This window comes from Oncorhynchus gorbuscha, linkage group LG01 (genome assembly GCF_021184085.1).
Source record: "Oncorhynchus gorbuscha isolate QuinsamMale2020 ecotype Even-year linkage group LG01, OgorEven_v1.0, whole genome shotgun sequence".
NCBI lineage: Eukaryota > Metazoa > Chordata > Actinopteri > Salmoniformes > Salmonidae > Oncorhynchus > Oncorhynchus gorbuscha.
Window position 1 is genome coordinate 50386928 of NC_060173.1, and position 26399 is coordinate 50413326.

General features: G+C 45.3%; 1 protein-coding gene across 4 annotated transcripts in view; it reads left to right on the forward strand.

The window, feature by feature from the left end:
- The first annotated feature begins 940 nt into the window (after positions 1–940).
- The window catches only part of LOC124010526 (tyrosine-protein phosphatase non-receptor type 5-like), a 30507-nt gene continuing 5048 nt past the window's right edge, over positions 941–26399 (forward strand). Inside the window, exons 1-7 of one of the 4 annotated variants that reach the window (XM_046323080.1) lie at positions 941–1177; positions 7098–7203; positions 9336–9621; positions 10396–10518; positions 11224–11316; positions 22337–22590; positions 22784–22976. In XM_046323080.1, coding sequence (XP_046179036.1) covers positions 9343–9621; positions 10396–10518; positions 11224–11316; positions 22337–22590; positions 22784–22976 — 942 coding nt within the window. In that variant the 5' untranslated portion in view covers positions 941–1177; positions 7098–7203; positions 9336–9342. Of the gene's footprint in view, positions 1178–1354; positions 1398–7097; positions 7204–7241; positions 7339–9335; positions 9622–10395; positions 10519–11223; positions 11317–22336; positions 22591–22783; positions 22977–26399 lie in introns of those variants that run through there. The other 3 variants (XM_046323173.1, XM_046323262.1, XM_046323330.1) reach the window with 3 other exon arrangements.

Here is a 26399-nt window from a genome sequence, read left to right on the forward strand (position 1 = left end):
TCATGGCAAAGTGATGTAAGAATTCCAACATGGTGACCATGGAGCCTGTCAACTCAAGGCTGCTGGGTATCAGGCCTTTTTCGGTACCTTTAACCTGTCGTCCAGTTTTCCCTACCCGCGGATGACCTCCAGGGAACAACGTGTGTTTGTCTGTGCGTATGTGTGTGTGCATATGACCGCCCGCTATAAAAGAAAAAACAGTTACGTGCGTCACAATACCGCAGTATCCCGCTGAGCTAAAGCCTGCTAAGAGAGAGCATGTGCTTCACTGTTATTATTATTGAACCGTTTTGGTGTTAATGTGATGGGGGGGATCGACACACACACACATACACAGAGACAGAGGGAGTGCATGTCTTGTAGTGTATTTGTGTTGATGGCTTATGGACTCCTGGTCAGTTCAGAGGGCTGCCAAAGAAAAGATACCATGTGTATTCCATCACATATAGCTGGAGAGAGATGGGAAGGAATAGAGAGAGAGATATCTGACGAGAGAGAGAGAGAGAGAGAGAGAGAGAGAGAGAGAGAGAGAGAGAGAGAGAGAGAGAGAGAGAGAGAGAGAGAGAGAGAGAGAGAGAGAGAGAGAGAGAGAGAGAGAGAGAGAGAGAGAGAGAGAGAGAGAGAGAGATCTGAGAGAGATCTGAAGAGAGAGAGAGAGAGAGAGAGAGAGAGGGGGAGACAGTGAGCGTAGGAGAACGCTAGGGGATGACATAAAGAGACGGAGAGAGGAGGGGGGGAAAGGATGAGCAACAGAGAGAGAGAGAGAGAGGGAAAAGACAGGGAAAGGGAGAGGTGGGTGGCAAAGCCTACAGCTTGGTATGAGAGGGGACAGTGGGGGTGCTCACTGCTCAGCGATGTGTTATGATTCGTCCCTCCTCCCTACTCCCTCTCTCTATCCCTCCCTCTCCCTCGTTCTGGCTCTGTTGCCAAGGCTACCATATAGCCTCTTGCTGCATATACCTAGACGAGGCTGTCGCTTGTGGATCTTTCGCTCTCCTCCAGGAAACAAACAAAAGAAAACCTGTCACATACACTCTCTCTCACACACACACACACACACACACACACACACACACACACACACTGATAAAGGAAAAAAGTATTTTCAGATTGCGTTGTGTCAAAGGGTTGAGCTGAGAGGGAGGAAGGATGGTAATGTGAAGAGAAACACACCCAGGTAAGAAAGCTCTTCCAGACTGGACCATACGACTGGGTAATGACAGCCTAGAGCTGCCACTACTCTCTCTCTCTCTCTCTCTCCCTCTCTCTCTCCCTCTCTCTCTCTCTCTCTCTCTCTCTCCCTCTCTCTCTCTCTCTCTCTCTTCCTCCTCTTTACGAGACAACATGGAGTGAATATCAATGTTTACAGCTGGCAGCTGCGCTACTGACCGTAAAAGGTAGGGAGGGAGTCATGTTGTGTGCGAGTGTGTTTTCCTTCAACACTTATGCTTTGTTGCCTTCCAATCTAAGCATTGAATCTAGTACTGTTTTCATTGTATAATCTAGTGTCTCAGTAACTGTATTGTTTGGGTATGTGCATATCTTTTCCTAAACGAAAATATGTGAGTTACTGTAGAGAGATGCAACAGCTCCCATCCCCGTGGGAATCATTACGGATGTTTTCATGCAGCGCTCTCTCTGTGCAGTTTGATCTCTCTGGCTCACTGTAGCGCAGTACGTGATATGAATGGTGTTTTGTCTCAGTATGAACGACTACCAAATAATGAAAATATTCTGTATACTTTGTAGTTAGATGTAGGCCTAATGTGGATGCAATCTTTCCTCATTGAGGAAGTGAGAGGTTGTAGATAAGGATGCTTTATTTTCTGAGATGGCGAAGGATGATTCTTGGCTGCACACATCTCCGCAGTGTTGATTATTATATTTTGTTTACCAACCAACCATCCTTGGAGGAATTCATTTTATGTTTATTTATTGATCCATTTTTTAACGCACTGTTGTTGAATGGAACCCAGTGTGTGTGTGTCTGTGTGTGTGTGTGTGTGTGCGTGTGTGTGTGTGTGCGTGTGTGTGTGTCTGTGTGCGTGTGTGTGTGTCTGTGCGTGTGTGTGTGTGTGTCTGTGTGTGCGTGTGTGTGTGTGTGTGCGTGAAGGATTTAAGCTGCTGAGGGAGGCATGTCTCTGTCTCTCATGACCATGTCTCCTGTTACTGTCCTATCATCACTTTCAGTAAGAGCTTCCTGCTCCTGCCTGTCATGTGAGCATTAACACAACACTGTCCGATACCTCCCGACCTCAAACCTCCTCACCCACTGTCTCAGCTGGAAGAAAACACCAAAGTGATAGGCAATTTCCTTATTTTCAATTTTATTTTCTCAGAAATTCCTTTCAAATATAGTTTTGGTCTTCTCTTGCATGCCATCTGCTGTTTTCACTAGTTCAGATGTTGGCACCTCCGCCCCCAGAATTAAATTGAGTTAGCTAGCTGGTGCACATAAGATTTGGTTCCGGGTGGTGCAATTATCCTTCTCCTAAACTCAATTTTACCTTTAGTTCTGACCTTGCACGCCGTAGTGTCTTTTAAAAAGAACAGGTGCAAAACTTTCCCAAGTGTGTGAGAGGCTTAGTTCATCTGGTCCTTGGAGAGCTCTTGGGCCTGTACTCACAAGACGTCTCATGCCTTATTCATATTAGTGCCAACCGGAACTGGTTTGGATATTTTCTTTTCACAGTGTCCTTTCCAGCACGGTTCCAGCATCTATGGTGGATGCATAACCAGGCATGTCCAGTACAGCTCAGCTTGGCTCGGTTTGGACCTGTAGTGCGAATCAGGCATCAGAGTACGAGTGCTGAACTAGCATCAAGGTCCCCCTCTGGCCATATCATCTTATTCACTATGATGTAAAAGGGCAAAACTGATCTTAGATCAGCACTCCTACTCTGTGCCGATTTGTGAATACAGGCCCCTGGTCTTCTCTCCTGGGACAAGGACGTCTCATACGGTGACTGGTCTTTTATGCGAGAGGCTCACGGAGGGCTGTCTTTGATATCTATCTCTGTTTCTCATAATCACACGTTATTAGGCGTATTGTATCATGTGATCGACAAGACCAGGAAGCCCGCGCAGCACGCATTCTAAAACATTATTTTGACGAACACATTAGTCCAGAAGCGTCGTTGAGGGGGTCATTTTCAACCATCTGAATTGTGATGGCAGAACGCTTAGCCGTAATGGCCGTCACTTTCCGCTGTTTCTTTTTTTGTATCCTACTCAACGCCAAATTATCCCCACTCTAATTTGTTTGTTTGTTCCAGTGTTTTCAGGCTCAGAATTCATTAACTGTGGATGATCAACTGTTTATCGAGCCCACTAACCTGCCATATTCTAGAAGACGGTCAGACCTTCCGTCACTGTCGGTCTATTTTATAGAAGGATCTCAATCGGAAAAGATTGATCCCCCCCCCAAAAAAAAGATCCCATTCAAAAGTTACCTGGGTGCTTCACGACTGAGGGTCTTTTACCTGTTTACCGAAACCAAACGGCAAGAGGAACATGTCCCACTTATCGCCAGGAATCACACAGCATATCCTTGGCCTTGTAGAGTAGATACCCAGTGCTGTTGCTACACATGGCTTGCTTACTGGGGTGTGGACTACTGATGGTAGCCTGGGTCTCTTGCCAAATAGAGAAAAAAGCAACGTTGTTTGAAGCAGCAACCATTAGGTTACCAGGCTATACTGGGGCTCTTGTGCTTAGGGCTACATACTCTACTTTCTGATCAACACAATGTACTGTAGTCTTGAACTGGGATGAATGACTGAGCGAGCGCTGCCTTCAGGACCAAAAGAGGAGGGTGGTCTCACTGTTAGGACCAACTTTAACACAGAACAGAAATATCAACGCAACATGCAGTCATTTCAAAGACTTTATTGAGCTACAGTTCATATAAGGAAATCAGTACATTTAAATACATTTATTAGACCCTAATCTATGTATTTCACATGACTGGGAAAACAGATATGCATCTGTTGGTTACAGATAGCTTTAAAAAAAAGTAGGGACCTGGATCAGAAACCCAGTCAGTATCTGGTGTGACCAGCATTTGCCTCATGCAGCGCGACACATCTCCTTCACATAGAGTTGATCAGGCTGTTGATGGTGGCCTGTGGAATATTGTCCCACTCCTCTTCAATGGCTGTGAGAAGTTGCTGGATATTGGCGGGAACTGGAACACGCTGTCGAAACACGTTGATCCAGAGCATCCCCAACATGCTCAATGGAGGACATGTCTGGTGAGTATGCAGTCCCTAGAAGAACTGAGATATTTTCAGCTTCCAGGAATTGTGTAGAGATCCTTGCGACATGGGGCCGTGCGTTATCACGCTGAAACATGAGGTGATGTCAGCGGATGAACGGCACGACTACAGGCCTCAGGAACCGTCACGGTATCTCTGTGCATTCATATTGCCATTGATTCAAATGCAATTGTGTTCGTTGTCCGTAGCTTATGCCTGCCCATACCATAACCCCACAGCTACCATGGGGCACTCTGTTCATAACATTGACATCAGTCTGTCATCTTCCCGGTACAGTTGAAACCGGGATTTATCCGTGAAGAGCACACTTTTCCAGTATGCCAGAGGTCATTGAAGGTGAGCATTTGCCCACTGAAGTCAGTTACAGCACCAAACAGCAGTCAGGTCAAGACCCTGGTGAGGACGACGAGCACACAGATGAGCTTCCCTGAGATGGTTTCTGACAGTTTGTGCAGAAATTATTCTGTTTCATAAGCTGTCCAGGTGGCTGGTTTCAGACGATCCCGCAGGTGAAGAAGACGGATGTGGAGGTCCTGGGCTGGCATGGTTACACGTGGTCTGCGGTTGTGAGGCCGGTTGGATGTACTGCCAAATTCTCTAAAAAGACGTTGGGCATGGGTTATGGTATTAAATTCTCTGATAACAGCTCTGGTGGACATTCCTGCAGTCAGCATGCCAATTGCAAGCTCCCTCAAAACATGAGACATCTGTGGCATGGTGTTTTGTGACAAAACTGCACATTTTAGAGTGGCCTTTTATTGCCCCCAACTCAAGGTGCACCTGTGTAATGATCATGTGGTTTAATCATCTTCTTGATATGCCACACCTGTCAGGTGGATGGATTATCTTGGCAATTTATCTTAGATTTTTGTGCAGTATGCATACTATTATCTCAGTGGCATACCGTATACTGAACCTCGCGCTAAGCTTTTATACGGGTGTGTGTGTGTGCTGTATGCTCCTCATTACCATGGTTACTGAAACTCCAGCTTTACAGTGTTAGCGCTTTAAACAACCTTCACACAAAATAGTGCTGCTAGCCTCCTATTCATCCATCCACTCGTCCGTCCATCCACCCGTCTGTCCATCCACTCGTCTGTCTATCCACTCATCTGTCCATCCACTCGTCTGTCCCCATCCACTCATCTGTCCATCCACTCGTCTGTCCCCATCCACTCATCTGTCCATCCACTCATCTGTCCATCCACTCGTCTGTCCCCATCCACTCATCTGTCCATCCACTCATGTGTCCATCCACTCATCTGTCCTTCCACTGATCTGTCCTTCCACTCGTCCGTCCATCCACTCGTCTGTCCATCCACTCGTCTGTCCATCCACTCCTCTGTCCCCATCCCCTCATCTGTCCTTCCACTCATGTGTCCATCCACTCGTCTGTCCTTCCACTCCTCGGTCCCCATCCACTCATCTGTCCTTCCACTCATGTGTCCTTCCACTCCTCTGTCCCCATCCCCTCATCTGTCCTTCCACTCATGTGTCCATCCACTCATCTGTCCTTCCACTCGTCTGTCCTTCCACTCGTCTGTCCTTCCATCCACCCGTCTGTCCTTCCATCCATCTGTCCTTCCACTCGTCTGTCCATCCACTCGTCCGTCCATCCACTCGTCCGTCCTTCCACTCGTCCGTCCATCCATCCACCCGTCCGTCCATCCACTCGTCTGTCCATCCACTCGTCCGTCTTTCCACTCGTCCGTCCATCCACTCGTCTGTCCATCCACTCCTCGGTCCCCATCCACTCATCTGTCCTTCCACTCATGTGTCCATCCACTCGTCTGTCCTTCCACCCGTCTGTCCTTCCACCCGTCTGTCCTTCCACCCGTCTGTCCTTCCATCCATCTGTCCATCCACTCGTCCGTCCATCCACTCGTCCGTCCTTCCACCCGTCCGTCCATCCACCCGTCCATCCACTCGTCCGTCCATCCACCGTCCGTCCATCCACTCGTCCGTCCATCCACTCGTCCGTCTTTCCACTCGTCCGTCCATCCACTCGTCTGTCCATCCACTCATTCATACGTCTTTCTGCTCATCCATCCATCCATTGAGAGGAAGGACCTTTGTGAACTTAAACCATCACTTTCGATGCAAACCCCTCAATGCTGCGACACGTGTGTGTGTGTGTGTGTTGTGTGTATGTACGTTGCCATGGCTACTGGCCAGCCCGACTGGCGTCATCACTTCAAACCCACCTTCGCATCGAGCGGAGAGAGAAAAGGACTGAAAGCAGCATCCCTCTGTTCAACACTCGCGCTCACACACACACACACACACACACACACACACACACACACACACACACACACACACACACACACACACACACACACACACACGGTGTGGTCTCATATTCCACTGAGTCCACCACATTCATTCAGCAGTGCAGTAGAGGAGGAGGGAAAGGAGAAGAGGAATAAAGAGAGCTAAACTGAAGCACGCGGAGCCTACAGATTGGGCTGGACTGTTTTGCTATGGGTGACTGTTTTCATGTGTCTAACTCTTTTGTCTGTGACTGACTGACTGGGTCTGGGCCTGGTTGGCGTGGTGAATGAGAGAACGAGAGATTTCGTTTAGTGGTTCACAGTTCACCTTCCATCTCCATCCTCCTCTAATCACATCCCAGCTGGTGACTGGCCAGAATGATACTCTGGTACATCTAGAGCTTACACTGGATTACTAATATCCTCTTCAAAAGGACCACTTTATTTTACTGCCTGTTATATATTTGTGCGGATGGTTTTTGGATTCAACTCATACACAGATTCGAAATATCTGTGTAACTGAGTAAAACCTTGTCTCTTCTTCCAGGACTGATTCATACAGCATGGCCAACAACTGGTGGTTGCCACAGGATACAGAATTTGACTTGATCATGTGATCTGTCCTCCTTCCTGTACCCTTAGACCTTCCAGAGGTAAGTCACCTGACCTCCTCAGACTTCCTCATTGGCTGGATGGACTCGGGCGATTCAATAAAACAGCTGAAAAGTAAACAATGACCAAACTGTAAAGAGAATATGTTAAACAGCAGAATGGGTGAATTCGTGTCGGTAAGTATCTGAAGTGAAATAGGCTACAACTGGAAATCGACCTGGACTGTGACATTCTCAAACCTGGTTTAATGCTACTGTACATGTTGTGAGAATCTTAGTTTCGACGAGGAATCTTTTGTTCGACAGAAGAACAGGACGTACCGTACGAAGGTCCTATTGAGTGGCGAGTTCTAATTTGTCATTCTGTGGCACCCTAGACATCCAGTCAGAGAGGACACTCTGTGAGGACAGCATGGCTCTGACTGCCAACGTTGCTCCATATGATAGGGAATATTGTTATTTAGAGCTTTGATATAAAGCTCTGTGAGGGGTGTAAATGTGCCACAGACACACACAGCACAAACCACACACAGGCACATACGCACACAAACACACACACACACATATGGAGGGTTGGCTGACACGTGTGTGTGTGTGTGTGTGTGTGTGTGTGTGTGTGTGTGTGTGTGTGTGTGTGTGTGTGTGTGTGTGTGTGTGTGTGTGTGTGTGTGTGTGTGTGTGTGTGTGTGTGTGTGTGTGTGTGTGTGTGTGTGTGTGTGTGTGTGTGTGTCAGCAATCAAGCGAATGAGCGGCACCCTTACTAATGGGGAAAGACAGATGAGTGGTACAGAAAAGGACTCTGAATAGACTGCTGATTGAAAGAAAGAAAGAGATGAATATTGTACATGTGTGTGTGTTTATGTGTTGTCAGTGGATGATTATGCCTGGGAAGGATGAGAGGCACTCTGTTGCCATGAAGATGGATGGAGCTGTAAACTCCTCCCCTGATTCATCCCTCCCTCTGCAATAGAGTACACACACACACACACACACACACGAGCACAATCCCAGTAAGACGAGAGATGCAAGCCACTCACACCTGAATAGGCCAGCAGAATAGACCGACACACACACACCAAGCACTTCAGGCTTAATGCGAGTAACACACACACACCAACCACTTCAGGCTTAATGAGAGTAACACACAAACACCACATTATTGAACTGCAACAGGCTCATTTCCTGGATGGAGGTTTCGCCGAGAGGATTCATCTGCATTTGTGCAGATCATGGCGCCCATCACATTACTGTATTGTTGACCTACCTGCTCCCCTCCTGTATTGTTGACCTACCTGCTCCCCTCCTGTATTGTTGACCTACCTGTCTCCCCTCCTGTATTGTTGACCTACCTGCTCCCCTCCTGTATTGTTGACCTACCTGCTCCCCTCCTGTATTGTTGACCTACCTGTCTCTCCTCCTGTATTGTTGACCTACCTGTCTCTTCCTGTATTGTTGACCTACATGCTCCCCTCCTGTATTGTTGACCTACCTGTCTCTCCTCCTGTATTGTTGACCTACCTGTCTCTCCTCCTGTATTGTTGACCTATCTGTCTCCCCTCCTGTATTGTTGACCTACCTGTCCCCCCTCCTGTATTGTTGACCTACCTGTCTCCCCTCCTGTATTGTTGACCTACCTGTCTCCCCTCCTGTATTGTTGATCTACCTGTCTCCCCTCCTGTATTGTTGACCTACCTGTCTCCCCTCCTGTATTGTTGACCTACCTGTCTCTCCTCCTGTATTGTTGACCTACCTGTCTCTCCTCCTGTATTGTTGACCTACCTGTCTCTCCTCCTGTATTGTTGACCTACCTGCTCCCCTCCTGTATTGTTGACCTACCTGTCTCTCCTCCTGTATTGTTGACCTACCTGTCTCTCCTCCTGTATTGTTGACCTACCTGTCTCCCCTCCTGTATTGTTGACCTACCTGTCTCCCCTCCTGTATTGTTGACCTACCTGCTCCCCTCCTGTATTGTTGACCTACATGCCACCCCTCATGTATTGTTGACCTACCTGCTCCCCTCCTGTATTGTTGACCTACCTACTCACTCTCCTGTATTGTTGACCTACCTGTCCCCCCTCCTGTATTGTTGACCTACCTGCACACCCTCCTGTATTGTTGACCTACCTGCCTCCCTCCTGTATTGTTGACCTACCTGTCTCCCCTCCTTGTCTCAGGGGCATCATGACCAGACGACTGAGCAGCTCGACTCGTTCCCAGACGGAGGACTCCGTCTTCCTAAAGCCAGACGAAGACCCCATATGGCTGGATGACCCTCCAACGACAGACGGCAACCCCTCTCAACCAGGAGATGGCCCCCCGGGCCTTGATGAACCCCCAGGACCAGGGACAGGTCCTCCAGGGCCCCAGGGACACCAAGAGGAACTGTGGAGGGACAAGTTTTACACCATCGTCATGGGGATGCACTGGTGTGCCGTGTTCTGCACAATTTCCCAAATCACGGTGGGTCAGCTGAGATGCTTCCGACATTATTAACAACAGGGCACTAAGGCAAAGGGTGTTGTAGAAAAATTGTTCATAAATGTAAATAGACGTGCAGTGCAACCACAGTTCGAAAAGGCCTAGCTGTGAAAGTACCTGTTCTTGTCAGAAACAAAAAAATATTATTCAACTTCATCAGGGTGGCAGGTAGCCTAGTGGTTAGAGTGTTGGGCCATTAACTGGGCCATTGCTGGATCGAATCCCCGAGCTGACAAGGTAAAAACCTGTCGTTTCTGAACAAGGCAGTTAACCCACTGTTCCCCGGTAGGCTGTTATTTTCAATAAGAATTTGTTCTTATCTGACTTGCCTAGTTAAATAAAGGTTATCTACTCGTTTGCTATGTGTCGGAGCAGATCAACGTTCCTTCTGATGCAATATTGCCCGTCTTGTTTCCTAAGTGAATGAACAAGAAAATATCCAGGCCTTTTTTGTAGGATACTGTCTGTTTATGATGTGTTCATGCTGGGGAAAAAAGACAGGTGTGAAATTAGCACTTATGCAAAAGTCTAGGTGAATGAGGGCCTTAATTATGATATACTGAAGTTCGTCACTCGACATATCCGTTATGTTATCAAGACCTCGTGTGTGTCTGCTCCTTAAAATTGCACGTAGCCTACGTTGCTTGTAAATATCCCTTGCTGTCTGTTGTTTTTAAGTGTGATTTCATGTGTATGTATTGTGGTTGCTGTAAAATGGCCTCATTGAGAACAGTCTGAATCCAATCCTCCCCGCAGGGTTATTGGGCCTTCTTCCTGGTGGATGGTAATGGGCTTTTCGCAGCCTTCTACAAATCCCTACAGCTCCTAGACCTCTACCTGGGTGTCCTCCTATCATTCAACCCTGTGTTTGGAGTGGACGTGAGTAATTGGACCCACCGGTATACTGACATTGCAACACAACACAAGCCTATAAGGTGGTGGCATGCAGAGGAAAGTTTGATAAAGACTTCAACTGTCGTTGACATTACACAAAGTGTGTTTTTTTTGGGGACTTGCCAGTCCATAGTGTTTGGAGAAAAAGAAATCCGGGCCAGATTACAAAGTTGGGACATAGCATTCGCTCATTTCCACATGTAAAGCAGAGACCCTATGATTGATTGCAAACTCTAATGCTTGACCAGTGGAGGCTGCTGAGGGGAGGATGGCTCATAATAATGGCTGGAATGGGGCAAATGGAATGGCATCAAACACATGGCAAACATGTGTTCAATGTATTTGATACCATTACACCTACTCTGCTCCAGCTGTCACCACAAGCTCGTCCTACCAAATTAAGGTGCCGCCGACCTGCCCCGGGCAACATATTGCTCTCTGGTGTTTTTCTGGCTTCAGTTGCTTTGTGTTGTGTACATGTCCATTACTGACGTGCTGTCATGTGTCTGGTTTTGTCTGATACTGATGTGTTGATGCTTCTGTCTTGGTCCAGGTCTCTCTTTGAAAAATAAAATAAATACATAAATATATATATCCTAATGAGACTAAAGGTTAAATAAATAAAAAATATGAAAATAAATGTTACGGTATGTATGTCCCACATCCTCTCTCTGTGTGTCTGTTAAACAGTCCCTGTGCGTGATGGCGGAGGTGGAGAAAACCAATCACTACTGGGTCCTCCAGGCCACCGAAGGCATTGGCATGGCTATCATTGTCTTTATGGTAGGTACCTCTCACACACACCCTGATGAACACTGCGGTGTGCTTTGCACAGAGCCGGGTGGCCCTGTACGCTAAAGCAAGTTGCGTAGGGTCCCGCAAATTACGCAAGGGCCCCGCATCCCCCTCGTGTCAATGTTTACAATGCGGATGAGAGGGTGAAGCAGAACTATTCTTCTGGTCACGAAAAGAGAAGAAGAAGAAAAAACACCACAAGAGTGAATTGCGGGAACAGCGATCAGGTAAACTTGTGTTCACTCCTCTCCAAGTTTGATGTCCGCAAATAACAGTAAAGTTAAAGTTGATGTGCTAGGTTGCAGTGCATCTCTCTCTCTTGTCTGTCTGTCTCGCTAACCTAGCTAGGCAGTGCATCTCTTGGTCTGTCTGTGTCTTGCTTGCCAGCCACTTCCAGGGCTTTGTTCTGTGACTTTGTGCCAGACGAAAGTTAGAGTGAAATACAGCTATTTATTACGTTTGATAAACGCCGACAGGCAACGGTGTTTATAAAGTGCAGCTCGGAAAAGATAACCGCGTCTCGCGTGAACATGCATTCATACCCTTTGCGCGGGCTCGAAATGAAACTCACGCTTTCCAACAGCAACCTCTGTGTGGGACCAGTCCAGACAGTATATGGGTGTGATGGCACATCATTTTAAAACGACAATGATTATCTAGTCTCTCAGTCAAGGTTTAGTTACAACTCTGGACTAATGCAAGATGGAAAGCAATGAATTGATACTGAGTATTGATTTATATATTGAATTTAAAATGTTGATTAGCTGGACATACTGGGCATGACGGGTCTCTCAGTAAATAATAACCAAGTATTCAGCCAAGTCAGAGTATAAATAGTATTTTATATTTGAAAATGTATAAAAGGAAATCTGGGGGAGCCAGTTTGAATGATGCAGCTGATAAAATTAATAATAGTAATGTTATCCATAATTTACAGGTGCTATGCTTATGTTTGTCAGTAGAGGAGATACTGGATCATCAGCCAGTAACAAGCACAAGCTCAGTTGATCCACATCCAGCCTCAGACAGTACTAACACAGACCCAATACAGCCAGCTTCAGCAAATACTAACACAGACCCAGTACTGGCAGCTTCAGCAAGTACTAACACAGACCCAATACAGCCGTCTTCATCAAGTACTAACACAGACCCAATACAGCCATCTTCAGCAAGTACTAACACAGACCCAATACAGCCATCTTCAGCAAGTACTAACACAGACCCAGTACTGGCAGCTTCAGCAAGTACTAACACAGACCCAATACAGCCATCTTCAGCAAGTACTAACACAGACCAAGGTGAAGTACAGGCAGCCAGTACTAGCACAACCAGAGGTGTTCAGCCAGCATCAGATACAAGCAGCTCAGACCCGAATAGAACAGTTGCATCACCACCAAATAACCCAGCAGATTGGCCCCCAGCAGATTGGCCCCCAGTCTCAACAGACTTTATGACGACTGAGTCAGTGCGCATTCAAACCAGGACTGGATTTATTTATTTTTTACCCTAAATACAATTCTAGAAGAGGTTTCCATTAAGGCGTATTACAGAGACAGCTGTCAAATGGGGAAAAGATTACCAGGAGATGGCTTTTTTGTTGTTGTTGCTGTAAGCTCTTTTCTACCAAAGACTACAACATAATAAAGGCAGGCGTGAATGACTGGTCAAATATCAATATTCTGAAACACCATGAGGGTAGTCCTGAACACACAGATAATATGATTAAGTGGAAAGAACTTGATCTGCGCCTAAGACGGAGACGGACTCTCGACCAGATACAAATGACAATTTTGGAGGCTGAAAGAAAGAGATGGTGGGATGTCCTTAGACGTTTAATAAGTATCACCCAGTCTCTGGCTGAAAGAAGCCTAGCATTCATGTCATGTTTTGTCTTATATTGTCTTGTCATTTTGCTTTTCCTTCTGTTCGTTTTCCCCCTGCTGGTCTTTTTAGGTTCGTTCCCTTTTTTCTCTCTCCCTCCCTCTCTCTCTTCTCTCTATCGTTCCGTTCCTGCTCCCAGCTGTTCCTATTCCCCTAATCAATCATTTAGTCTTCCACACCTGTTCCCTATCTTTTCCCCTGATTAGAGTCCCTATTTCTCCCCTTGTTTTCCGTTTCTGTCCTGTCGGATCCTTGTATATTGTTCACCGTGCTGTGTCTTTGTATCGCCCTGTCGTGTCGTGTTTCCCTCAGATGCTGCGTGGTGAGCAGGTGTCTGAGTCTGCTACGGTCAAGTGCCTTCCCGAGGCAACCTACAGTTTATGGTCGAGTCTCCAGTCTGTTCTCGTCATTACGAGTGGAATTGTTTTTTATGCTTTATTTACCGCTCCGATTTGTCTAGGAGTATTGCATATTTCCTTTACTGGATTAAAGACTCTGTTTTCGCCAAGTCGCTTTTGGGTCCTCATTCACCTGCATAACAATTCAGGGGTTCATTAGACAAAACTCTTCCAACCAGGTAATGGAAACTTCCTAAAAGAGGTTGAATTACTGGGCAAAATTTGACCCCGTTATGGAAAATCATCTCAGCAAAATGAAAGATGGTGAGACGCATGCTCATTACCCGGGGAAGCGCACACAGCATGAGCTGATACAGATTGTGAGTGACACGATTCTGGAAGCAATAGTGACTCAAGTAAGAGACTCCAAGTACTTCTCCATTATCTTGGACTGTACACCTGACATTAGTCGCCAGGAGCAAATGTCCATTATTCTGAGAAGCGTGGCTTTAAAGGGAAAGCCAGAGATCAAGGAGCACTTCCTCTGCTTTGTGAACATTGAGGTTACACTGTCATCGTAGATAAGCTGAACGAGCGGATGATTCCATTTGAAGATGGCAGAGGGCAAGCTTATGCTAATGGGGCCAACATGAAGGCCAAGCACCAAGGAGTACAAGCCAGACTGCTCCCCAAAAAAATCCCAGAGCCGTGTTGGTCTCATGTGGAGCACATACTCTAAACCTTGTCATCGCAGATGCTGCCAAATCTTCAAAAGATGCAGTTGGGTTTTTTGGGGGCACACAAAGATGGGAGTGTTTTGAGGAAACACGTGAACATAACTGTGAAGTCAAGGTGGGACACACGATGGGAGAGTAGGCTCCAAAGTGTTCACGCGATCAGGTATCAGGCTTCAACGATCCTGTGGCCAAAGTGGAGGCACGAGCACTTGCATAGGAAGTTGGGTCCTACCGCTTCTTGATTTGCTGTGGCGTGAGATACATACAATGACAAGACAAGGTGAACAACTCCTCCAATCCGCCTCAATGCAGTTGGATTTCGCAGTGAATTTAATCTCAAATGCAAAGGCCTCCCTCACTACATACCGGGAAACTGGATTCTCTGAGGCCCAGACAACAGCCAAAAGCATTTGTGAAGAAACGGATGTGGAGGCTGTTCTGAACGAAAAGAGACTGAGAAACAGCAAGAGGCATTTCAGCTATGAGGCTCCTGATGAACCAGTGACTGATGCATTGAAAAACCTTGAAGTCAACTACTTCAACATGGTGGCCGACTCTTTCAACCAGGTGAAAACCGAATATGGAGTGCTGCTGAACTTCAGCACTGCCTCTCAGATGTCCAGTGAATCTTTAAAGGCTCACCGCATGGAGGTTGAAAACACTTTATCCTTCAGAGATGACCGTGACATCGGTGGAATGGATTCGGCACACGAGATTCAGGATTGACCTGATCTGCCATCAGATAAGATGACTGCCTTTTGAGCTGCTTTCCTTTCTCTCTGTGAGGTAAAAGCTGGAGGAACTCTTTCCTAACCTTTGGACGGCCCAAAGAACTGCAGTCACCCTACCAGTAACAGTAGCATCGGCAGAGAGGAGCTTCTCAAAATGAAAGCTCATCAAAAGCTACCCGAGGTCTTCCGTGTCACAGGAACGTTTGAGTGGTCTGGCCATCATGACCATAAATCACGCCGTGGGGAAACACGTGTCCTCTGATGACATCATTGATGATTCTGCCTCAAGAATGTGCAGGAGAGGAATTTTTTTTGATGGTAAGATTTTAAGTCAAACATTCAAATGTTTACACACTTAGTTAACACTTAAGATTGTGTGGCAAAGAAGTGCGTTTGTGTAAATGACTGCTTAACTAACTATGTGACGTACTTTCTCATTTTCCTCCAGACAGTCCAGATAGACTGGTGCCCATGCTGATGCTGAAAATGCCCAGGCTGTAGAGGGAACCAAAATTAATCACACAGCTGTATAGGTTTTAACTTACTATTTTGAGACGGCAGGGTAGCCCAGTGGTTAGGGCGTTGGACTAGTAACAGGAAGGTTGCAAGTTCAAACCCCTGAGCTGACTAGGTACAATTCTGTCGTTCTGCCCCTGAACAGGCAGTTAACCCACTGGTCATAGGCTGTTATTGAAAATAAGAATTTGTTCTTAACTGACTTGCCTAGTTAAATAAAGGTTAATAAATTAATAGCTGCACCCATTGCTTATTGGCTTGTCTGTACATTGTATAGCTAAAGCTAATTGTATAATATTGTGAGGACTGGACTAATTACCAGGCAGCGCAGCCAAAGCTCAGTGTTATATTTCATTATTTTCTACATTTTTTATTTTCTACAATTTCTCATTTATTTCATGTTAATATTCACTTATCTTAAGATTCTATATAAAAGGTTCTATTTAATAAATATTGTCTGTTCTGTATAGGTCCACTTATTCTTAGACCGACAGATGGAACAAACTGTTTTAAAGGAGGGAGGATTGTAGTGGGCGCACTGGGGTGCTTGTTGTGACTGTGTGGCAACGACAAATGGTTTACATGGCTCACGGGGTCAAGTAGGAGGGCCGCTTAGCATAATTTTTGCTTAGGGCCCGAGGGAGGTCAGGACCGGCTCTGGCTTTTGCAAGTGTTCATTTTTACATTTACAGTTCAGTCATTTAGCAGATGCTCTTGTCCAGAGCAACCTACAGTCATTGCATTAAACTAAGGTTGGTTTCTAAAAGAAAACCAGGTCACATCCCAGTCAAACGTTTCTGTAACCGTTACTGAGAATGTTGTTGTAGTTAAGGATACATTGGTCTTCAAGGGATTTCGTATTTGTATCAAGATACCTTTTGATGTATCTTTGCCAAATTCTGGCAAATTCCAAGTACTTTTACTGTAATATTCACGGTAACTTACCACCAGCTTCCTATAAATTACTGTCATATCAGAGCAACAATACAGTACAATACTGTAAAATGTGCCTACTATACTGTAAGAGAGTAAATGCTACTGTAATCATAATATTGGTATTTTACAGTATTTTACTGTAATTACATGGGATTGGTGCAAGCAGGTTGGCTATTAGGTATTTTTATATTACAGAATGTTTATGAATATTTTGTGTTTTATATCACTTGCACTTCTAGAGGCCTAAACAAAGGCTTCCAAACCAAAAGGACTTGGCAAACCACTCAACCAGTAAAGGTTTAAAGGTCCTGAACAGTCATTATGAAAAGTACTTTTTCTCTCATGTCTAACTACCAGAAAGTTTGAAAAGACAGGCTGAGTGGGTGGGGAGCTTATATTCAGGAGCTCGCCTTGACAGACATCTCTTTGAAACGCCAAGCAACTTGGATTTAGTGAGCGGGTGTTGCAGTAAAATTATCTCAAGCTAATTGAGTGATACACAAAGCAACTCAAACAACGTTGAAATTGCATCTATGGTATCAAAAAAATGTTTTTATACAACTCCTGTTTGGCATGTCTCTTGTGATACGGTTCACAGCAGCACTTACGGATGTGTTGACTTGCCAACAGCGTCAGAGTTTTGAACGATCCCCCCCTTCCTTTGGTTCCATGCTGGCTGAAGACCTAGCTAGCCAGTAACTAGCTAACACCAGACGAGGATGAAAGGGGTAACATATGTATCTTAGATTATAGATTAATAGTGTAAACTTTTTATTATATTTGCTGACACCTTACACTCACATTTTGGCACTAGTAGAGTAGCTATCTAGCTATATAAACCACGGTCCTCTGCAAAAACACCTTCTCCGATGTTGGTTACAAGGCGCTACTTATTTAAATTAGGTAAGAGAATATTGGTGTATGAAAATGAAAGTTAAGGTGATGTCACCTTGTCCCTTAATAATGAATCAAAGTGTTTGACATGGGAGAGGGGACCAGTAACTTTCAAATCAAACTTGATCAATGTAGAAGCAACAGTCATTTTTCAAACTTTGGTCATCCTACTTTGATCTGGTTTCCTTCAAATATCATCGTATTTCATGACAACATGATTTTGACTGTTCGTGATCTTTAAGACTTGCTGCCACTGATCTGTCCCGAATCATGATTCTCGAGTCAGTAGAAAGAATAGTTAAAAAATAAGGAATCGTTCGCTAACTGAACATCACCTATCATCACATCTACACGCTTTCCTCCTCTCACATTTTAACAGCTGTTTGTGACCAGACTAAAAGAATCTATCCAAGCCAAACCTTCATACCATAACCGCTAACCGCTACACACAGCCCTTAATCGTTGTCACCGTATTAGCTAACATCATCGCCAACATAGCAACTATAACTAATGGGTTAGTAAACCCACAACTCCAATCCACGTGTACAGCAAGCAGGTCAGCAGTTACTGGCAATAAATTACTATAACCGAAAGCTTACATCGACTTGGAAGAATTGGAGTGTTAGCCAGCTAGCTAACATAAATGGCATTCCTCTCTGAGTCAGGTTGTTGATTAGGCTAAATTAGCTGCATTAGCTAAATGAAAGTGAAAGGGAAAAAATAAAACTAAATATGGCTCTCTCTTTTTTAAGAAATGTATTTGTTCAAAACTCAACTATTTTCTTTTTCTCTCTTTGAGTCAACTACTCACTTCATTTTATGCACTGCAGTGCTAGCTAGCTGTAGCTTATCCTTTCAATACTACATGTCAGGTCATGCAGCAATGGCTCTGATAGGGTTGGAAGACGTCTTCAGGAAGTCGTCATAATTACTGTGTAAGTCTATAGAAGAGGGTGAGAACCACGAGCCCCCTAGGTTTTGTATTGAAGTCAATGTACTCAGAGGAGGACTACTCTTTCTATGGCATAGACTGACCAGGTGAAAGCTATGATCCCTTATTGATATCAATTGAGACATGGATTGTTGTATGTGTGCCATTCAGAGGGTGAATGGGCAAGAAAAAGATGTTAGGAAGGTGTTCCTAATGTTTTGTACACTCAATTTATTTAGTATAGTTTTATCTAAAAATGATTTTAAAAATTCATGTTTCACAATTGACATTTTGCTGAAATTCACTGAGTTGAATGATCCTCCTCTGAGGAACCTCCACTGCTATACAGATCGTTCCTATCTTCACTTGCTATAACAAACAGCTGTTTAGGGGGCAGGGTTGTTGTGGCTGAGCTCACTGCAAATTCAATACTGGTCAGATCCTTATCCTCACTCGGATCAATGGCATGTAAGTACTTGGTACCATCAGGACCTACAGGTATATCATCTTTCCCCTAACCGCCTGCTAATACGTTTCTCATATCAAAGTCAGTTGGCCAGGTCATGCTCTTGACCGCTTGGGCATTTTAAAACTTTTGCATTTATAATTTTCAAAGATAAGGATACAAATGGTTTAATTCGAAACAACACATTTCAAATTCAAATAAAAAGCTTATTTTGAAAATCTATATAAATCCGAATTCAACAACAGTTGGACTGATACTACAGCCTTCTTAGACTCAGTAACCCTGAAGCAACTATCAGCAGACAGGAAAAAAAGAACCACTAAAAATAGAAATCACCCCAAAAAGAAACATTCGACATTGATCAAACGTTAGCCCAGAGAAAAGCACCAGGTATGGACAGCTGTCCCATAGATTTTTATTTGACATTCAGGGACAAAGTAGTGCCCCCATTTACTCAAATGACTACACACACGTCACTCAATTCAGTGCTTCTGAATTCCATGTGTCAAACAGTTCTTTACGTTATATTAAAACTAGGGAAACTAGAGAGAATACCCCGCATATTACAGACCCATAAGTTTAATGAAATTACGACAAGAAAATAACAACAAAACTCATACGCAACCGAATGGCAAAAGTCTTACCAGACTTGATACACATGAATCAAACAGGGTTGATTAAAAATAGAGACAAACAAACACAAGAACATGTTTCAGTATAATGTAATGCGCTAAAAAACTAGATGTAGATGTATCAATAATGGCTGTTGATGCCGAAAAGGCTTTAGACCGTCTTGAATGGCCTTTTCTAAGAAAAAAAAATGTGAAAGCCTTCAATTTTCCAGCTTAAATAATACATGACATAACTTTCTGGAATTTTCCAAGCTGCTTAAAGGCACAGTCAACTTAGTGTATGTAAACTTCTGACCCACTGGAATTGTGAGACAATGAATTATAAGTGAAATAATCTGTCTGTTAACAATTGATGGAAAAATGACTTGTGTCATGCACAAAGTAGAAGTCCTAACCGACTTGCCAAAACTACAGTTTGTTAACAAGAAATTTGTGGAGTGGTTGAGAAACGAGTTTAATTGACTCCAACCTAAGTGTATGTAAACTTCCTACTTCAACTGTAAATATGTTTTTGTGTTGTTCTACAAATTACTAAAACATCATAAACAAATAAACAATGTACCCTTTTCTTTAACTGAACTGAGATGTTGTGATTGTTGGTTGAAGGAATTGTCCGTAGAGCCCCGAGACAGGATTGTATCGAGGCACAGATCTTGATAAGAGTACCAACAAATGTCTGCAGTATTGAAGGTCCCCAAGAACACAGTGGCCTCCATCATTCTTAAATGTAAGAAATTTGGAACAACCCAAGACTCTTCCTAGAGCTGGCCGCCCAGCCAAACTGAGCATTCGGGGGAGATGGGCCTTGATCAGGGAGGTGGACGAGAACCCGATGGTCACTCGGAGATCTAGAGTTCCTCTGCGGAGATGGGAGAACCATCCAGAAGGACAACCATCTCTGCAACACTCCACCAATCAGGCCTTTATGGTAGAGTGGTCAGACTGTAGCCACTCATCAGTAAAAGTCACATGACAGCCCGCATGTAGTTTGCCAAAAGGAACCTAAAGGAATCTCAGACCACGAGTAACAAGATTCTCTGGTCTAATGAAACCAAGATTGAACTCTTTGGCCTGAATGCCAAGTGTCACTTCTGGAGGAAAACTGGCACCATCCCTACGTTGACGCATGGTGGTAGCAACATCATGCTGTGGAGATGTTTTTCAGTGGCAGGGACTAGGAGACTAGTCAGGATCGAGGAAAATATGTAAAGTACAGAGAGATCCTTGATGGAAACATGCTCCAGAGCACTCAGGCCCTCATACTGGGGCAAAGGTCCACCTTCCAACAGGAAAACAACCCTAAGCACACGGCCAAGACAACACAGGAGTGGCTTTATGGACAAGTCTCAATGTCCTTGAGTGGCCCAGCCAGAGCCCGGACTTGAATCAGATCTAAAATCTCTGGAGAGACCTGAAAATAGCTATGCAGCGACACACCCATCCAACCCTTACAGAGCTTGGGAGGATTTGCAGAGAAGAATGGGAGAAACTCTCCAAACACAGGTGTGCCCAGCTTACCCAAGAGGACTCAAGGCGGTTATTGCTGCCAAATGTGCTTCAACAAAGGACTGAGTAAAGGGTCTGAATACTTATGTAAATGTGTGATTTCAGTTTTTATTTTTAATACATTTGCAAATATTTAAAAAAAACCAAAATGTTTTTTTTGCTTTGTCATTATGAGATATTGTATGTAAATTGATGGAGGGGGGAGAAGGAAAAAGTCAAAGGGTCTCTCTACTTTCCGAATGCACTGTTACATAGCTCAGAGAATCTGGCCCCAGTTTCAATCTCTACTGTTTTCCTCTCTGCCTTGGTCTTCGCTTGTGTCCACCTACTTCCTTGCGTTTTGTGAACTTCATTCTGACGTTGCAGTACATAGTTGTCCGTCCAGTGCACGGCGGCGTAATTGGCTCTTAATTGGCTCTTTTCACCCCCCATTTGTTGCAACCTGTGGGTGCTTGACCTGGATCTGTGTTGTTTAATAGATAACAAGATGGTGGTGAAATTCCAAGTAGGCCACATGAGTTAAAGACATGACACGAACAAAAAAACTTCTCTAGTAAACGTTTCTGGTAGAATGACATTGAAAATCAACACGGGGCCTGAAAAGCCTGGCAATAAAGTAGCCAAATTCTAGCTATGATATATTATCGATGTGCACTTAGTTGTTAGTTGGAGAAAATGCTAGACAAGATGATGAATGCTTTTGCAGAGGAGACACAAGCAGCTCTGTAATCATGAACACGCACGTACCATGTTCATCCTGACAAAGTAACTTCTTGGTTTGTTCTTGCTGCAATTGCAATTCCTCTGGGAAAGGTGGCTGTGTCTTGTCGATCGACTGTCCATTGATGAGCTCATTTATCATAGAACTCAGCATTGTGTTCATAGTATGCTGTCTTTCCCAAACGTCTATGGCAGTGGCCATACTTGTGGTCCAAGTCCTGGGTTTGAGATCATCTGCCTTGCGCTTTGACATGATAGCGTCACTAAATCTGTTCTTACAGCCAATCGTAGAATTACTAACATAAAGGCTGGTGGATCCGTGCCAAAGTCAAAGATGGTGGATAAATGAAGATGTCTTACTCAGGCCGTTTGCTCTTGAAAAAAATGATCACAGTTCCAGTTTACTTAATAAAGGGTGGCTCTCCCATGTCCCCCTATGTCAACTAGTTAATAGACCAATAGGTTCTAAACCTTTCTGCCGGTAACAGAGTTTTCAGTGTTCCCCTCCCCATTCAGATGACTCCTAGACAGTCTAGGAAAATTCTTGCTTGAGAAATTGCTCTTTGCTTAACAGCTATATTTGTATTTTTTAACGACCATTTTAATTGAAAACAATCACAGTAAGGTACTTAATTGTTACCCAGAAATGATTTGATTATTGAGACAAACGGTGGCATTGGACACAGTTCTGAAATGTGCGTTTTGATGCTGCGTCTCCAGATCATCCGCACTGTGTGTAAGTTGGAGTACGGTGATGCGTGGTGGTCAGCGGCGACGGTGGCTGACCATGGGGACAGACGTCAGTCGGTGAGTCGCCAGCCTTCCTTCACCCTGTCGGAGTGGACAGACGCCCAGGAGGACCTGATGGACCTGGAAGCTGAACCCCAGACCCCCATCTTTGACCTGGGCCTGGACACCAGGACAGAGGGGGACATCACCACCCTCTCTGTTACACCTGTGGGCCTGCAGGAGAGGTCAGTGGGGGGATGGAAGTGTGGTGGAGAGGTGTTCTAGGGGGAATGTCTGTGTGTGTGTGTGTATGCGTTCATGCCTTTTTCTCGCATGTGGGGGTTGTGCTTCTGCGTGTGCGTGCGCACAATTGCGGCACAACGTTCTTCTTGTATGTGTCGGTGCCGTCCTGTGCGTGTCTGTGTGTGTGTGTGTTAGGAGAGGCTCCAACGTGTCTCTGACCCTGGACATGTGTTCTCCTGGCTGTACGGAGCCCTACGGCTACGGAGCCCAGCTCTCCCCCAGAGACCAGACTGCCAAGGAGTACCTGAGGGAGGGAACAAACACTCTCACCCCTAGCCAGCTCCACACACGCGCTATAGACGACCAGGCCCTACAGGCTGAGTTCTATGTGAGTAAAACACACACGCCAAGGAGTGCTGTACATCCAGAGGCTACTTGAAACAGTTGGTGGGTGAGATGTGGACACAGTGAAATGCATTAGCATACCCAGCTCCATAGAGGATACATTACATGTTTAGGCTGAGATTCTCTCTCTCTCTGTGTCTGTGTGTCTCTCTCTCTCTGTCTGTCTGTCTCTCTCTCTCTCTCTCTCTCTCTCTCTCTCTCTCTCTCTCTCTCTCTCTCTCTCTGTCTCTCTCTCTCTCTCTGTCTGTGTCTGTCTCTCTCTCTGTGTCTGTCTCTCTCTCTGTGTCTGTCTCTCTCTCTCTCTCTCTCTCTCTCTCTCTCTCTCTCTCTCTCTCTCTCTCTCTCTCTCTCTCTCTCTCTCTCTCTCAATTCAATTCAAGGGCTTTATTGGCATGGGAAACATGTGTTAACATTGCCAAAGCAAGTGAGGTAGACAACATACAAAGTGAATATATAAGGTGAAAAACAACAAAAAATGAACAGTAAACATTACACATATAGAAGTTTCAAAACAGTAAAGACATTACAAATGTCATATTATATATATATATACAATGTAGAAATAGTTAAAGGACACAAGATAAAATAAATAAGCATAAATATGGGTTCACTGGTTGCCCTTTTCTCGTGGCAACAGGTCACAAATCTTGTTGCTGTGATGGCACACTGTGGAATTTCACCCAGTAGATATGGGACTTTTTCAAAATTGGATTTGTTTTCGAATTCTTTGTGGATCTGTGTGATCTGGGGGAAATATGTATCTCTAATATGGTCATACATTGGGCAGGAGGTTAGGAAGTGCAGCTCAGTTTCCACCTCATTTTGTGGGCAGTGAGCACATAGCCTGTCTTCTCTTGAGAGCCATGTCTGCCTACGGCGGCCTTTCTCAATAGCAAGGCTATGCTCACTGAGTCTGTACATAGTCAAAGCTTTCCTTAATTTTGGGTCAGTCACAGTGGTCAGGTATTCTGCCGCTGTGTACTCTCTGTGTAGGGCCAAATAGCATTCTAGTTTGCTCTGTTATTTTGTTAATTCTTTCCAATGTGTTAAGTAATTATCTTTTTGTTTTCTCATGATTTGGTTGGGTCTAATTGTGCTATTGTCCTGGGGCTCTGTATGGTGTGTTTGTGTTTGTGAACAGAGCCCCAGGACCAGCTTGCTTAGGGGACTATTCTCCAGGTTCATCTCTCTGTATGTGATGGCTTTGTTATGGAAGGTTTGTGTCTCTCTGTCTGTGTCTCTCTCTCTCTCTCTGTCTGTGTCTGTCTCTCTCTGTCTGTGTGTCTCTCTCTCTCTCTCTGTCTGTGTCTGTCTCTCTCTCTCTCTCTCTCTCTCTGTCTGTGTCTGTCTGTCTCTCTCTCTCTCTCTCTCTGTCTGTGTCTGTCTCTCTGTCTGTGTCTGTGTCTCTCTCTCTCTCTGTCTGTGTCTGTCTCTCTGTCTCTCTCTCTCTCTGTGTCTGTGTCTGTCTCTCTCTCTCTCTGTCTGTGTCTCTCTCTCGCTCTGTCTCTCTGTCTCTCTGTGTCTCTCTGTCTCTCTCTGTCTCTCTCTCTCTGTGTCTCTCTCTCTCTCTCTCTGTCTGTGTCTGTCTCTCTCTCTCTGTGTCTCTCTGTCTGTCTCTCTCTCTCTCTCTCTCAGACCAAGGTACTGTGGGTCTACACACACAATTGCACGAAGCAGGACTGTTGTACACAATCCCACTCAAGGTAGATGGGACAATAAAGTCTGTAAAGTTGAGGTGCACACTCCCAATTAGTACACAGTAAATCAAGGACAGTTGAATGTCAGAGTAATTTTGTTGTTGTTGAATTGACTCTCCTGGAGTTATCATAACCCTCAACCGAGTCATACGCTCCCTGGAGCTATCATAACCCTCAACTGAGTGGTACGCTCCCTGGAGTTATCATAACCCTCTACCGAGTGATACGCTCCCCTGGAGTTATCATAACCCTCAACCGAGTGATACGCTCTCTGGAGTTATCATAACCCTCGACCGAGTGATACGCTCCCTGGAGTTATCATAACCCTCAACCGAGTGATACGCTCCCCTGGAGTTATCATAACCCTCTACCGAGTGATACGCTCCCTGGAGTTATCATAACCCTCTACCGAGTGATACGCTCCCTGGAGTTATCATAACCCTCGACCGAGTGATACGCTCCCTGGAGTTATCATAACCCTCTACCGAGTGATACGCTCCCCTGGAGTTATCATAACCCTCTACCGAGTGATACGCTCCCTGGAGTTATCATAACCCTCAACCGAGTGATACGCTCCCTGGAGTTATCATAACCCTCGACCGAGTGATACGCTCCCTGGAGTTATCATAACCCTCGACCGAGTGATACGCTCCCTGGAGTTATCATAACCCTCGACCGAGTGATACGCTCCCTGGAGTTATCATAACCCTCGACCGAGTGATACGCTCCCTGGAGTTATCATAACCCTCGACCGAGTGATACGCTCCCTGGAGTTATCATAACCCTCAACCGAGTGATACGCTCCCTGGAGTTATCATAACCCTCGACCGAGTGATACGCTCCCTGGAGTTATCATAACCCTCGACCGAGTGATACGCTCCCTGGAGTTATCATAACCCTCGACCGAGTGATACGCTCCCTGGAGTTATCATAACCCTCGACCGAGTGATACGCTCCCTGGAGTTATCATAACCCTCTACCGAGTGATACGCTCCCTGGAGTTATCATAACCCTCGACCGAGTGATACGCTCCCTGGAGTTATCATAACCCTCGACCGAGTGATACGCTCCCTGGAGTTATCATAACCCTCGACCGAGTGATACGCTCCCTGGAGTTATCATAACCCTCGACCGAGTGATACGCTCCCTGGAGTTATCATAACCCTCGACCGAGTGATACGCTCCCTGGAGTTATCATAACCCTCGACCGAGTGATACGCTCCCTGGAGTTATCATAACCCTCGACCGAGTGATACGCTCCCTGGAGTTATCATAACCCTCAACCGAGTGATACGCTCCCTGGAGTTATCATAACCCTCGACCGAGTGATACGCTCCCTGGAGTTATCATAACCCTCGACCGAGTGATACGCTCCCTGGAGTTATCATAACCCTCGACCGAGTGATACGCTCCCTGGAGTTATCATAACCCTCGACCGAGTGATACGCTCCCCTGGAGTTATCATAACCCTCAACCGAGTGATACGCTCCCTGGAGTTATCATAACCCTCAACCGAGTGATACGCTCCCTGGAGTTATCATAACCCTCGACCGAGTGATACGCTCCCCTGGAGTTATCATAACCCTCAACTGAGTGATACGCTCCCTGGAGTTGATTGGGAGTTTGAACTAAGGAGTAGCCACAGATGTGGGAGGGAGCGTCATTGTCATATTTCCCAGCATGCTCTGTTGCAGGTTGATTATTAGAAT